Genomic DNA, 14,819 nt, shown 5'->3' on the forward strand with positions numbered 1-14,819 from the left:
GGGCTTTGAACTATTTGCCCGCTCAGCCCCTGCCGCAAGGACCTGAGCTAACTGTGTTTGCCCCGCCCTGATCCAGGGCCTGGGCTCCTGAACTACTTGCTCGCTCAGGCCCCTGCAGTCAAGGGCCTGAGCTTTAACTGTGGTTGCTCCGACTCTACACCAAAGAGCCGGAGTTTCGGGACTAACTGACTGCTTGTTCCCACAGTAGTGAGTCGGTGTGGCTTCCCTCCTGTCCGGAAGGGTCGAGCCCCGGCTAGGACCTACTACACAGGGTAAAACGGATTCATCTGGGTTTAGACCCCATTGGGAGTTGGGCATCTGAGTGCTAAAGACAAGCACACTTCTGTGAGCTGTTTTCAGGTAAACCTGCAGCTTTGGGGCAAGCAATTCAGACCCTGGGTCTGTGTTGGAGCAGACGGGAGTGTCTGGCTCAGCAAGACAGGGTGCTGGAGTCCTAAGCTGGCAGGGAAAACCGGAATAGAAGTAGTCTAGGTACATTAGGTGGCAGCTCCCAAAGGGATTTCTGTAATCCAACCCGTCACAGACACTTCTATGAGAAGCCTCCAGTAGATACCGTACATCTGCCTTGCTGCACCACAGAGCATCCAGCAAGCGCCCAGACCCTCATGGCACTGAAAGTGTGGGTGCCAAAGATTATCCCAGTAACGGGGCTTGTACAACAGGGACAGGCATGAACCTCCTCCTGCATCAGCAATGAATCCTGAACCAAGAGTCAAAGGCGGTCCCCAGTCACCATGTAAGACTCAAGAGTTGTTGGTACCGAGAGCATAGAGTGTACCACAGACTAAGCTGAAGCTGTAGAAGGTTCTGGCAATAGAGTCTGTCTCAATGATACTGAAAGAGGTGCCGGAAACTACACCTCTACACTGCTAGATGATGAATATAGTACCAGGGAGCGGCTAGCTTGGTCTGATTTAGCTCTATCCTCAGTACCAGACTTCTTCTTTGAGAGTGAGGTGCCTAATGGAGACTCAAAGAAGAGGTGGACTTCTGGCTAGAGGAACTTGAAATACCTGACTTCTGGCACTTCACGAAACTGGAAAAGGATCACATCTTCTCTCTAGCTCCCTCTGATAAGTGAGCCCACCGAGTCTGATAGTGCACTCCGAGATGGAGTCTGAACCCCTGCTACTGAGCGGCTGGGTTCCAAGTGGGGATGCAAAGCTGCCTCCATCAGGAGATGCCAAAGTCGAATTTCACTCAACTTCTTAGACCTGGTCTTAAACTCTCTATAGAAAGGGTACTTATGCCTTATGCGAGCCTCTCCTAAACCCTTTAAACAGCTAGAATGACTGGCATAAATTTGTTACATCAGAACAGCACTTAAATCCCAGGGACAAAGACGAGCCTGGTACCAAGCTTAAAGCCAAAATATTTTATATATATAAATTGAAACAAATGTCTAAAATGAGTACTGCTATCACAATAATCCACTGACTAACAAACTATGTACACTAAGGGGTAGAAAAACTTTCTTTAAAAGAAGACAGACAAAAGAGTGCAGCAAGTATACACACAGACTCCAACCACCAATCATGGGTGATGAGAAGGAGCTGAGGGAATCAGGATGGCTCTTTCCCTTTTTGCCCTCAGTTAGCAGCACAAGCATGCAGAGGGTGCAGGTGCCACCCCGATAGCTACCACTATGGGAAAACCTTCTCCAGCTACAGTGCACTGGAGCATACACCTTAGGTGGAACGGACATGTGCAAGCACTTGAAGAAGAATCTCCGCTTCAGTCATCATCAGCAGGTGCCCACCACATAATGACTTGAAGGGATTATCAAGTAGATATAAGTCTAAATGGAAAACAAAATCTAAACCCAGTATTCCACTCTAATTTAAAAACAATACAGTCTAGTATTAGGAGTTTTATCTACCATATCATATTCAAAGGGAAGAAGATTGGTCCACATGGTTACATGTCCTTTTGTAAGACATTTGCTTACCTGGATCTCCTTCTTCCTCTCCTTCATTTGAAACAATGATGCAGATGTGTTTTCTTAGCTGACGTGGGTTAGAGAACTTCCGACTACATTTCCGGCATTCCAAGTTGCCTGGTAAAACTTCAGCCAATTCTGTTCCTTCCTCTGGCCCTTGTTGTGTTTCCTCGTTTGGAATGCAGTTACTGTTTTCTGCTGATTCTTCATCTGCGCAGAACTTCTTAGTTGACCCTTTTGGCCTGCCCCTTTTTCTCTTCACTACAAGAAGCTCTATATAGGAAAATTGAAAAGAAGCTGTAATGCAATTTTGCAGGGTTATTGGGAGGATTAATTAATGTCTGTACAGCTCCTTGAAAACGGAAAATGCTAAATAAAGTTCAAGAGCTTCTCCCTTTGAAATGTGAAAGCACTGTTAAAGTTTCACACTCAGACTTTTCTTTTTTAAGGAGTGACGTTTGATGGTATATCTGCCAGCTGCAAAGCAATAACACTTTGTATTCTTGATACCAAATTCAAATGACTATACATTTCAAAAATTAAAATGTAGGCATTCTTTTAAATTGCAGCATGTTATTTTATCAGTGTGTGCATTCCTTCTAGAAAGTTGTTCTGCTCTGTGTTTTCTGATTGGCACTTCACAGATCACAAGTTCTAGTCCTTGCCTAAATCTCATTTTAATTTATATTATGTTCAAAGAAATTGCGTAAGTAAATTCTTTGAAAAGTGTTCAGAAAAAGAAAGGCTACTTAACTGTAAGTCAATTTTTTTTATAAAAAGCTTATTGCTTTATAATAAATTGCACAACTATTCTTTAATTACTCTCATGATTCATAATTATTACCAAACGTGCATGGAAGAAGTAAAAAAAAAAAAAAAATCTGGTTGGCAAGGAGATTAAAATTTATTTCCCCCTTTCCCCCACTTAAATACTCTTTTCTTAGCAAACACTGGAAAAAGTTAAAACCAGAAGCCCTTCACAAAGCTAAATACCTACTATATAATTTAGGCTTCTTGAGTACCTTTTTATTTTTGAAGTTAGATACCTGAATGAGAAGTATTAGCACTGGAAAAGAGCGAGAAATAAAAGGAACCCTTCCTCTTGCTGAAATCATATTTACTGCTTGGATTTCTTTCTTCACCACTCTGGTTACCTCAAGAGGAGATTTGGAGCCATCCTCTTACAGTCTGACCACACCAGAAGCACCCATATCCTCATTAGGAAATTTTACCTAATTAAACTAGGTACTCCACTGTGGAGGAAAAATGTCTGGTAATCCATTGGGTGGTGGGGGCACTCGGGTACTACTTTAAGGGGATTTCTTTCATGCTAGCCTCACATCATAGCCCCTCTATGTCTCCCCTGCTGGATGTGGTCTTCTAGCCCTACCGGTTGTACATACAGTACTGTATGGGGAAGAATAGGGAGGATATTGTTATAATAGGCATCGCAGGAACTTGGAATGAGGATAATCAATGGGACATGGTAATACCAGAGTACAAAGTATATCGGAATGGCAAAGTCCATCATGCTGGTGTGGGAGTGGCACTATATGTTTAAAAAAGCATAGTCAAATAAGGTGAAAATATGAAATGAATCAAACTGAAGCACAGAATCCCTATGAACAGAAATTCCATGCTTGAAGAAGAAGATATAGCAGCAGGAATATACTACCGACCACTTGACCACGATGGTGACAGTGATTGTGAAATGCTAAGGGAGGTTAGATTGGCTACATAACCAGAAACCAAAATAATAAGGGGTGATTTCAACTATCTCCATATTGATCGAGTAAATGCCACTGCAAGATGTAATGCAAAGATAAAATGTCTCGACACCATAAATGACTGCTTCTTGGAGCACCTAGGCCTGGAACCCACAAGGGAGAGAGGCAATTCTTGATTTGGTCCTAAGTGAACCACAGAATCTCGTCCAAGAGGTAACTATAGCTGAAATGCTCAGTAATAGTGACCATAATGTAATTAAATTTAGCATCCTTGTAGAGCGGATGATACCAAAAGAGCCCACCACAGTAACATTTAACTTTAAAAAGGGTAACTATACAAGAATGAAGATGCTAGTTAGATGGAAGTTAAAAAGAGCAGTCCCAAGGGTAAAATGCCTGCAAGCAGCATTAAAAACACCATAACAGAGGCTCAGATTAAAAGTAGACCCCAAATTAAAAAAGACAGTAGGAAGACCAAAAGACTGCCACCATAGCTAAACAGCAGAGTAATAGAGGCCATAAGAGGTAAAAAAGCATCCTTTAAAATTTGGAAGTCAAATCCTAATAAGGAAAATAGAAAGCAGCACAAACTCTGACAAGTAACATGTAAAAGTATTGAAAGGGAGGCCTAAAAAGAATCTGAGAATCAACTTGCTGAAGACACAAAAATTAACAATAAGAATTTTTTTAAGTACAGGGAAACCCTGGTATGATGCGCCCCGCGATAACGCGAATTCGGATGTAATGCGGTCATAAGGTGGCTCCGGCTGCCCCAAGCAAAAAAAAAGCGTCCAGAGCGCCGCTGAAGCACCCAGAGGCAGTGGTCAACTGGGGGCCCCCCGCTCCTCCCTGACAGTGTCTCCAGCAGAAGGTGGGGAGGGGGCAGGGGAAGCCCCCAGCGCTCCAACCCATCCCCGGCAGAGGCCCGAGCACTGGGACCCCCCACCACTGCGGTCCCAGGAGGCAGCCTCACAGCTTGGGGGGGGGGCACTCACTCCCCATTGCGGCCTCAGGCTGTGAAGGGGGGGACAGGGCATCTCCGGTCTTGGGGCCGCAGTGGGGGGGGGGGAGGACATAAAGTAGCAAACGGGTGGGGGGGCGGCGGGGGGGGGGGGGTGGAATGGGGGGACCCTGAGTGGCACCCCAGGGAAGGAGCAGAAAGGGGTGGAACCGTGGGCTGGGAGGAGCCCGCAGCCCTGGAGCTCTGTCCCCAGCAGGCACGGGGCCGCGGCTCCTCTTGAAGCCGGAGAGAAGCCGTGGCTCCACGCCTGCCAGGGACAGAGAACAACAGGGCTGCAGGCGCCGGCGCTCACTGTCCCCAGCAGGCGCGGGGCCGCAGCTTCTCTCCCCTGCTGGGCACTAGGGGCACTAGGCGGCGCACATCAATGCACTACCTTGGGGACCACTGACGACTTGAAACCCCGCCATACTGCGACCCTGCATTTAGCACGATGAAATTTTTTGGACCCCAAACATCGCAGTATAGCGGGGTTTCACTGTACATCACAAGCAGGAAGCCTGCCAAACAGGCAGTGTGGTTACTAGATGACAAAGATGTTAAGGAAACACTCAAGAAAGACAAGGCCGCTGCAGAGAAGCTGAAATAATTCTTTGCATCGGTCTTCACCATAGGGAATGTGTGGGAGATACACAGATCAGAGCTATTCTTTTGGGGCAATAAATCTGAAGTACTGTCCCAAATTGATCTGTCAACAGAAGACATTTTTGAACAAACTGAACAGTAATAAGTCACCAGGACCACATGGTATTCACCCAAGAATTCTAAAGGAACTCAAATATGAAACTGTAGAACTACTAGCTGTAGTATGTGACCTATCACTGAACTCAGCCTCTGTACCAGATGACTGGAAGGTAAAAATTAATGGAGATATCCCATCTCCTAGAACTGGAAGGGACCTTGAAAGGTCATCAAGTCCAGTCCCCTGCCTTCACTTGCAGGACCAAGTACTGATTTTGCCCCAGATCCCTAAGTGGCCCCCTCAAGGAGGGAGCTCACAACCCTGGGTTTAGCAGGCACACTGATTTTTTTAAAAGGTCTCCAGAGGAGATCCTGATGATTACAGACTGGTGAGCTTAACTTCAGTACCAGGCAAGTTAGCTGAAACTATAGTAAATAAAAGAATTATCAATTCATTCTTGTATAATCAACATAGATCAACATGATTTGTTGAAGAAGAGTCAACACGGCCTCTGTAAAGGGAAGCTATGCCTCATTGATCTATTAAAATTCTTTGAAGGTGTCAACAAGCTGGTGGATAAGGGTCATACAGTCGATACAGTGTACTCGGATTTTCAAAAAGTCTTTGACAAGGTCCCTCACCAAAGACTCTTAAGCAAACTAAGCAGTCATGGGATAACAGGGAAGCTCCTCTCAAGGTTGAAAGATAGGAAACAAAGGGTAGGAATAAATGATTGGCTTTCACAATGGAGAGAGGTGAACAGTGGGGTCCCCCGAGGATCTATACTGGAACCAGTCCTCTTCAACATATTCACTAATAGTCTGGAAATGGAGGTAAACAGTGAATTGGCAAAGCTTGCAGCAGTACAAAAGTATTCAAGATAGTTAAGTCCAAAGCTGAATAAAAAGAGTTAAAAAGGTATTTAACAAAACTGGGCGACTGCATTTCATCTACATTTTGTTGCCCAATGTTGATAAGTGCAAGTAATACACGTTGGACAAAATAATCCCAACTATATATACAAAACAACGGGGTCTAAATTAGATGTTGCCATTCAAGAAAGGTCTGGAAATCATCGTGGACAGTTCTCTGAATACATATCTACAGTGTAAAAAAAGTGGCAGTTAAAAAAGCTAGCAGAATGCTAGCAACTATTAGGAAATGGATAGATAAAAAACAGAAAATATCATAATGCCACTAGATAAATCAACAGTGCGCCCATACCTTGAATACTGTGTCCAGTTCTGGTCACCTCATCTCAAAAAGGATATAGTATAAGTGGAAAAGGTTCACAGAAGTGCAACAAAGAGGGCTAAGGGTAAGAAAAGGCTTCCATACGAAGAGATACTAAAAGGATTAGTGCTGTTCATCTTAGAAAAGTCAAAACTCAAGGGTGGATACGACAGAGTTCTGTAAAATCATGAATGATGTGGAAAAAGCTTATAGAAATGTTATTTACCTTTTTTTCCACAATACAAAAACCAGGGGTCACCCAACGAAATTAATAGGCAGCAAGTTTAATACAAACAAGAGGAAGTACTTATTTACACGACACACAACTAACCTGTGGAACTCATTGCCATGGGATACTGTGATGGCCAAAAGTATAACTGGGTTAAAAAACTAAGCATAGCTAAATTCACGGAGGATAGGTCAATTAGCCAACATGGTCAGCAAAGCAATCCCATTCTCAGGGCAACTGTAAACCTCTGACTCCCTGGAGGAGTGGAAGACAGTGGTGAAGCATTCCCTTATTATCCTGTTCTGTACACTCCCCTTGAAGCTCTGGTACAGACCGCTGTCAGAGACAGGATACTGGGCAAGATGGACCATGATCTGACCCAGTATGACAGCACTTATATTTTTAGGTTGTTGATTTCTTTTCCCAGAACAGTGGGGCTAGCTTGACACTAGGTGAGATTACCCAAAGTGATGCTAACAGAGAGGAGGGGCATATGATAGGGTGTTATATCCCATCTGAATCTTGAGAGGACTCTGGATAGAAGGGCAGGAGCATCTGGGAAAGAATCAGACTCAAAAAAAATCCTCTTTCTACTGGTTTCAGAGTAGCAGCCATGTTAGTCTGTATCCGCAAAAAGAAGAACAGGAGTACTTGTGGCACCTTAGAGACTAACAAATTTATCTATCTTCTGAACTTCTCAGCAGGATTCATGGACCAGACAAGAAAGGTTCTTGGGAGTTAGAGAAAAATCAGAGTGTGTCTGGAAGAGTTCACCTTGTGCCATTTAGAAACAACATTACAACAAGTGGAGCCTTCTTCAGCACTCTGGAATTAATGGAAGTGTTAGACGAGTATTCGGAGTTTTATTATAGCACACAGTAACTTTGACTTGTGACAAATGCAATAAAGGGAGCATAAAAGCACAGCCAGTGGATCTTTAAAATATCACAGATAAGAGAACAATGAACCAGCACCCAAAAAAAATCTTATATTGTGCCAATAATCTTACTTTAAGTGTTCAGGGAAAGCAAGCAAACAAAAAAGATGCATGAAGGATTTTAGATACATTTATGGAGGCAATACTGGAGAGGTTCCTTAATTCTAAGTCTCTAAAGTTAGATATGTTTCAAAAATCTTGCTATTCTCTTCATGCTGTTGTGGGGAAGAAAAAAAAAAGGAATAATCTGTTAGATTATTCTGCTTGGAATTTTACACATCTACTGCTATTTCTCTTTCCACCTCTACTTTGAAGCTGTACATGACCAAAGCAGAGGGAAAAGCCATAAAATAAAAGCTTTGTGGTTGCAGAAGGAGAAGTGCAAAGTAGTAAATTAGTTGCTGCAGTTCCAATGGTTTTAATTAGGACATTTAGAGTATCATTCTAGCTAAAATACATTCCAAAGGTTAAATCTGAACTGAGCTCATTATAGAGAAATTTTGATTTCCACTGCTCTCCTTCCAAAAACTTTCACAAAATGGTATTAATAACTAAGATTGTCATCTAAGCTCTTTATCAAGTATTTGTTTAAGTCAATAGCCCTTCCTCTATGTGAAAAATTGAGACTGACATGTAAATGTAAAATTCTTAAATGACATAAAAAGGAGATGCTAAAAGGACAGTCATGATGATTTTCAAATATCATGGGGCAAAAACCTCATGAAATAGGTTAATCTAGGCCATCTGAAAAATAATTAATAAACAAACTCACAGAGAATGGGAGGGAGTGGGGGAAGAGAAGAGGGAAAGAAAGAACAAAAGAATATATGGAAGGACAAGGAGGCATCTTATTCAAAATCCAAAAAAGAGCAAGAAGGAAATACAGAATAGCAGTAATCATTTTATTGTTTTCAAAGGAAGAGGAAAACATTGTGTTTAGTTGCAGTTTTGACTGTTTAAGGAATGCAGTAAAGTTTTCACTGAGTACCTAAGCACTTCAAGCATCAGCTGTTAAGCACAGCCCAGAAAACCTCATTGTAAATAGGGCAAAAAATTACTCTTGCACATTACCTTCAACAGCTCTTGACCGTCAGTGTTCTGAAGGTTTAGGTTATCCAAATCAAGTGAAAATACAGCTTTTCCAATAATTAAAAATGACCAGTCAAGAAAAGACAGGCAGTTTGGAGGCCCTCAAAATTTTCCGTGTACCTCCACACATAACCTTTAATGGTCATGTCCAGGGCCGACTCCAGGCACCAGCTTACCAAGTAGGTGCTTGGGGTGGCCACTTCAGAGAGGGGCGGCACGTCCACTTGTTCGGCAGCAATTCGGCGGACGGTCCCTCACTCCTGCTCGGAGCGAAGGACCTTCCGCTGAATTGCCGCTGCAGATCGCGATTGTGGCTTTTTTTTGTTTTGTTTTGTTTTGTTTGGCTGCTTGGGGCGGCCAAAATCCTGGAGCCAGTCCTGGTCATGTCAGTTGAGACAAAGTGTAGCAATCAGTATTTGGCCCCTTGAGGTAAATAAGTTAAACGTGCCACCAGGAAAAAATAAATAAATAAATAAATTTCTCCTTGTATCTATTGATAAAAAGGTCTTCATGGGCCTAATGTGTCAAACCTAAAACACTGAATATAGATTTGGATAAAGCTTAAGTTACTATGGAATAAGTAAGTGTAGAGATTTAATATGTTAATAAAGCTACATTTCTCTCTTTCCATAAGGCTTTTACTGTTCTTCCATAACAGTCACCACCTTCAGGATATTATACAAAACCTTATTAAGCATGTTATCCAAAAAGAAATCAAGTGAGACAAGCAGTAGGTGAAAGAGGGGCAACTCTTCTTGGACGACTAATATTTTAAGAGATGCATTTTATTCTCCTTGCTTTCTTTAAATTTACATTTACTTTTAAAAAATGATACTAAGTAGTCTAACTCTTTAGAGGTCTGGTGGTAGTTCCTGCCTCTGGAATGCAGGACTGCCTTTAAGGTAATGATTTGATGCATGAGACAAGGGGTTTGTGGGTAAGGTCAAGCACTCTCCCTGCAAATGAGGCTTCAACGTCCCTTCCCCATCAAGGGAGATAGGACTCAATTTGCAGAGATTCCCAAATATTTTTATGGGGCTGTTGATAATTTCTTGGTGGCAGAATACCCTGGAATGTGAGGGCTGACACAGATTTTGGTTTAAATGAATTAATCATTACCTGGAAAATTTGAGAGGTTTTAGATGTCTGTAAGAGCTTTCCCCTTCTCCCTTCCCACTTCATTGTTTCCTAAAAAGGCTGTATTTCAAAAAGTTATCCAGTATGAGTTATCTTTGTCTAAGCGTGGTGTTGAATAATGCTGCTGTCACTTAGACAAAAATTCCAAATGTCTCTCTGATCACACTGGCCCTTTACCATTCATAATGTTGCACCTACACCAACATTGCTATAACAAATTAAAAAAATAGAAAATCTTTTTCTTTCGTGCATTTGACATCACTTTATATAGAGTCAGCTGCATTCTACCACCAGCATAACAGTCAGTCAAGTTTTAACCTTTGCTGTAAAAGATACTTAACATCAACAGGGGAACAGAGAGATCATTTAACCTTCTATTTATTTAAAATCTGGACATATTATTTAAAGGGTGTTCAAGGAGAATTTGGAACATTTTTAAATTAGTATTTTTTTAAAAAAATCCAGACAATATCCCTTAAAATACCCCCAATAATATCTCATTAAAAATCCATAGCTATTTCTGATGATTTCTACCCTATACCACAAGCTTCTCCAGAGAAATCTTCATGCTGATCAGTATTGGATGCAGATGAGAACATGTTGGGAAGACATTCCATGATATATAATTAAATCCCCACAGACCAAAAAAAAAATAAAAAGATGACACTTAAAAAGACACTAATGGAATAAACCACATAAAAACTATTTTTAGACTGCTGTTTCCTAGCAATTATTCACACAGGCTTCTTAAAATGAGTCAATTTAATGATCAATTGTCTGAAAAAATTCAGAACATGTGTACAGTGCTGTCCAAAAGATTACTATTGATGAACCCCTTGTGTTATTGTTCAGAAAAAAATATTTTAAAATTATTCCCTTGAAGTTTCCCTAGTACAGACTCAAATTATACAGAACACTGTAAAAATTCCAGGAAGTATTTGTGTTCTATTGCGGTAAATGATCCAAAGAGACACCAACGTGCCCTCTTGACTATCTCCAAGACTAGCCCCGTCCCTACCCCCAACCCACTCAATAGTGAAATATTTTGGATGTACCAACCTCTTTATACTACATGTATGTGGCAATTTGTATATAGACATGTATTATTTTAGCACAGAATTACATGGTACCATACAACTTAACAAGAAAGTTTAACCAAAAATCAGTTGTGCACCAAAGAGCAGAAGCCTTGGGAGAAAAGTTTTTTGTTTTTTGTTTTTTTGTTCTGAGTGGGACAGTTTAATGAATGAATTAAAAGACTGTGCATTTTAGATGCAATCAGTTTATTCTTCATTCCTTCTGTCTCTACCTATCACCCCTCTTTCAATCCTATGTAATATGTAGATTATGTAGTGACAATCTGACCCTGCATCCCCTTATACCACCAACCATGTTGATGCAGTGGCAGTTCAAGGATATCAGCCTAAGCAGGGTTAGGTAGTATAGAAAACGATCCTGGTGATTCATCAGATGGCATTCTTTCTTGAGTTGGTATGAACAAACACCTCAGCGTGGTGTTAGAAGGGCAGAGGGTGTCTTTCAAATGAGACAAAAAATAAGAGGCCCTGACCTTTTGCTAGAAGAAGATCGCACTTCACTTTTTGTAAGTTTATTAGTGTTAACTCAAGAATCCTGGCCAAATCCCAATGTGGGCAGTATGTGTTCTGCCTCATCTAAATTCCCCCAGGAGTTTCAATTGGAAAAGCTTATCTTCTTCTTATAATTTAATATTTATATTTGCAGAACAGAGGCCCCAGAGCACCAGGCGTGATACAAAATACTTACATGATACCTCTCCCATAGAGCAGAAGATGGTGGCCTTAAAGATAAATTTAGAGAGGGTTTTGCATTCAAAAGAAGCAGTGTATCCTAATCTGTCATGCAGGCTTACTTAAATGGCTGCCATTTTCCATGTCAGAGATGTCTGTACTTCAGTGTTGGACACAGCAATATTTATGAGTAATCTGTATTATCAATAGCAACAGCTGTCAAAGTGTATTGGGACTCATTTGAACAAGAGGTGATATAAAAATGTAAAATCAGTATTACTGAAGATAACAAAAATGGTTAAGATTAACCAATTGTTGAAGGCAGCATGATCTAACTACTAAAAGCATGTATATCTGGTAAAATTGAGATAGGGAGCAACAACAATAATAATATTTAGCACTTACCTAGTATTTTACAGTTTCATAATGCTACAAAAACATTAATTATTCCTCAGATAGAACTCCTAAAAGGGCTTCAATAAAACCTCAACATTCACCAACTCAGGTACCTGTAATAACCTTGTTTTTTTCCTATCCTTACAATACAGATCATGCTGTCTAGCAAAGTACAATGTTATTGTATACCACTCAACAAGCTCTTAAAAGAGATTGTCATTTCTAGATTACCAGCCCTCAGTCATACCCAATCACATCTGTTATAGTATTAACCTTGTTGAAGTACACAGAAGAGAAGCACATCAGGGCTTACTGAACAGAATTTTATAAGAAAAAAGTGTTCACTCCCTTGTCCACTGTACATTTCTCTACAGGAGAGGAAAACGTAATGTCATGAAGGAATATTTCCCACACAATCCCTTACATCACTCCAGTGAAGAGTGCTATAAATATCCTACATTTTCCAACAGACTACTGGAAACAACAACAAAAAGTCTGTGCTAACTACAGTAGAGGAGCAAATACTTATATGGGTTGAAAATCTTTTTAAGTTGTGGGGAACTCACTTAAGAAGACTGAAATAGTCTTCTGGGTGGTAGGAGTTGTTATATGTAATTTGAAAAAGCTGCAGCCATATGGTCTAGATAGAGCAAATTAAGGCTAACAGAAAAGAATTATTCAGACAGCTTTATGAGAAGACAACTTTAAAAAATAGCACAGCTGTTACTTTTCCTCATAATTAGATATGCAAAGAAGTAATGGCAACATTTCTTAAGTAAAGCTGCATAAGTCTGATACCTCTTTATTTATTACATATTATTTGTTAAGCAATGAGAGTGTGTTTAGCTCCTTAGAAGACAAAATGCAGACAGTCCCTGCCACACAAAACTAAACCTCTACCCTGATATAACGCGACCCGATATAACACAAATTCAGATATAACGTGGTAAAGCAGTGCTCCAGGGGGGCGGGCTGTGCAGTCCGGTGGCTCAAAGCAAGTTCAATATAACACGGTTTCACCTATAACCCGGTAAGATTTTTTGGCTCCCGAGGACAGCATTATATCAGGGTAGAGGTGTACTGTACTAAAAAATACATATGTATTGTAAAATGGACGCAAGTTTCACTGTTTTTCAGAGATACTGTCTACAATTTATGAAGGGTTACTGGGTACAAAACTATGACAAAGGAAGATGTATTCTGCATGCCTGAGATCTTCACTCTGTGTAGATTTAACGCAATTATAAAGCCATCAATCGAGACTGCTAATTAGTAAATGAAGACCTACCATATGCATATACTATAGATATGAAAAGTATTATTTAAACTGGCTTCAGTATTTTTTTAAAAATATGCTTTTAATATACTCTGGACAGAATTTAACAATCACATGACAAGGTATTCACAAAATCTTAGTGATTCAGTAAAATAAAGGATTAGCCAAAAATATAAACCAGTTGTCCGCTAGGGCTCAAGAAAGAATGTGTTGTCATGAAATCTGAATTATTTTAACCCCCACATTATCACAAAGATTTGCAATTACTCTCAGCAGTGGAGGAAATTACATTTATTACCATGGGTAGCTGATGATAATTATTTTGTGTAACTAATTCAACCTTTGACTACTGGATGGCTTAATTTAATAGCACTAGTGTCTATGCACAATTATAAATTATGAATCACGCTATTTTCATCTTTGCATAGAGTGATGATATCTGAAATGGAACTCACACAGAGTTAGACAGACATCTTGAGGCAACATTCAATCAGCCACCTTGGCAAAGTCTGTAGATTCTTTTTTTCTGATGTGCTGGCTGATTGTCTAGGCAAATTTAACTGTTTCCACTGTTAGTGCTAGACAATGTTAGTCACAAAACTCCAAATTAAAGCTTCAGGAAGGAGGCTCAGAAACACTTGACATTTAAAATCAATAAACCAATATAATCATCCTGTACCACATGTTAAGTTTTTCCAAGTCCCTTTTCCTATCTATTTTGTACTGAACAAAACTCAGTTTTAAGTAATGAAAACTGATCTCTACAGAAACAAATCATGCAACTAACTATACACAGTTTAGTCATCACAGCACATATTTTTTAAAAATTAAATTGGTAATTGGAAATTGCATCCCTGTCAATTTGTGCCAGTACCTTCTCCACTTTTGCTTGTATTTGTGGGTGCTGTAAGTGGTCTGAGAGGAATAACAATGTCATCCACATTAATCCCATCTTCTGCGTGCTTCTCAGAGACGTGAGACAACAATTCTGACTGATTCGGTGAAAATAAGTTACAAAGTTTACACATGAAGATGGAATTGATTCCTGTAAAATAGAGAGAGAATCATTAACAGTTCTGACATCAGCAGTTTACTTAAAAACCTACTAGTCACTCAGATTATTTTTTTTTATTTTGTTTACCCAAACTAGCTAATCACCAACTGCGAGAAGGACTGCATTATAGTTTTAAATTAGTATTTTCATAGAAAACAACAACATTAGGTAGGTGAAGAGCAAAATAAAGGACAACACTTTCCCCGCATCTCCTCACAGCCAGGAGAGAGATATGGATGGATGGACAGATGGACACGTGTGCACACACACACCCCCCAGCAAGGAGGCTTTCCAAGGGACAAAAGAAATAAA

At 40.4% G+C, this 14,819-nt stretch overlaps 1 protein-coding gene across 1 annotated transcript in view; it reads right to left on the reverse strand.

The window, feature by feature from the left end:
* The window catches only part of ZFAT (zinc finger and AT-hook domain containing), a 147,030-nt gene that overhangs the window by 114,041 nt on the left and 18,170 nt on the right, over positions 1 to 14,819 (reverse strand). Inside the window, exons 2-3 of the mRNA XM_034763661.1 lie at positions 14,328 to 14,498; positions 1,970 to 2,233 (exon numbers count right to left, since the gene is read on the reverse strand). Of these exons, the coding sequence (XP_034619552.1) occupies positions 1,970 to 2,233; positions 14,328 to 14,498 (435 nt within the window). The remainder of the gene's footprint in view (positions 1 to 1,969; positions 2,234 to 14,327; positions 14,499 to 14,819) is intronic.

Source organism: Trachemys scripta, chromosome 2, assembly GCF_013100865.1.
Source record: "Trachemys scripta elegans isolate TJP31775 chromosome 2, CAS_Tse_1.0, whole genome shotgun sequence".
NCBI lineage: Eukaryota > Metazoa > Chordata > Testudines > Emydidae > Trachemys > Trachemys scripta.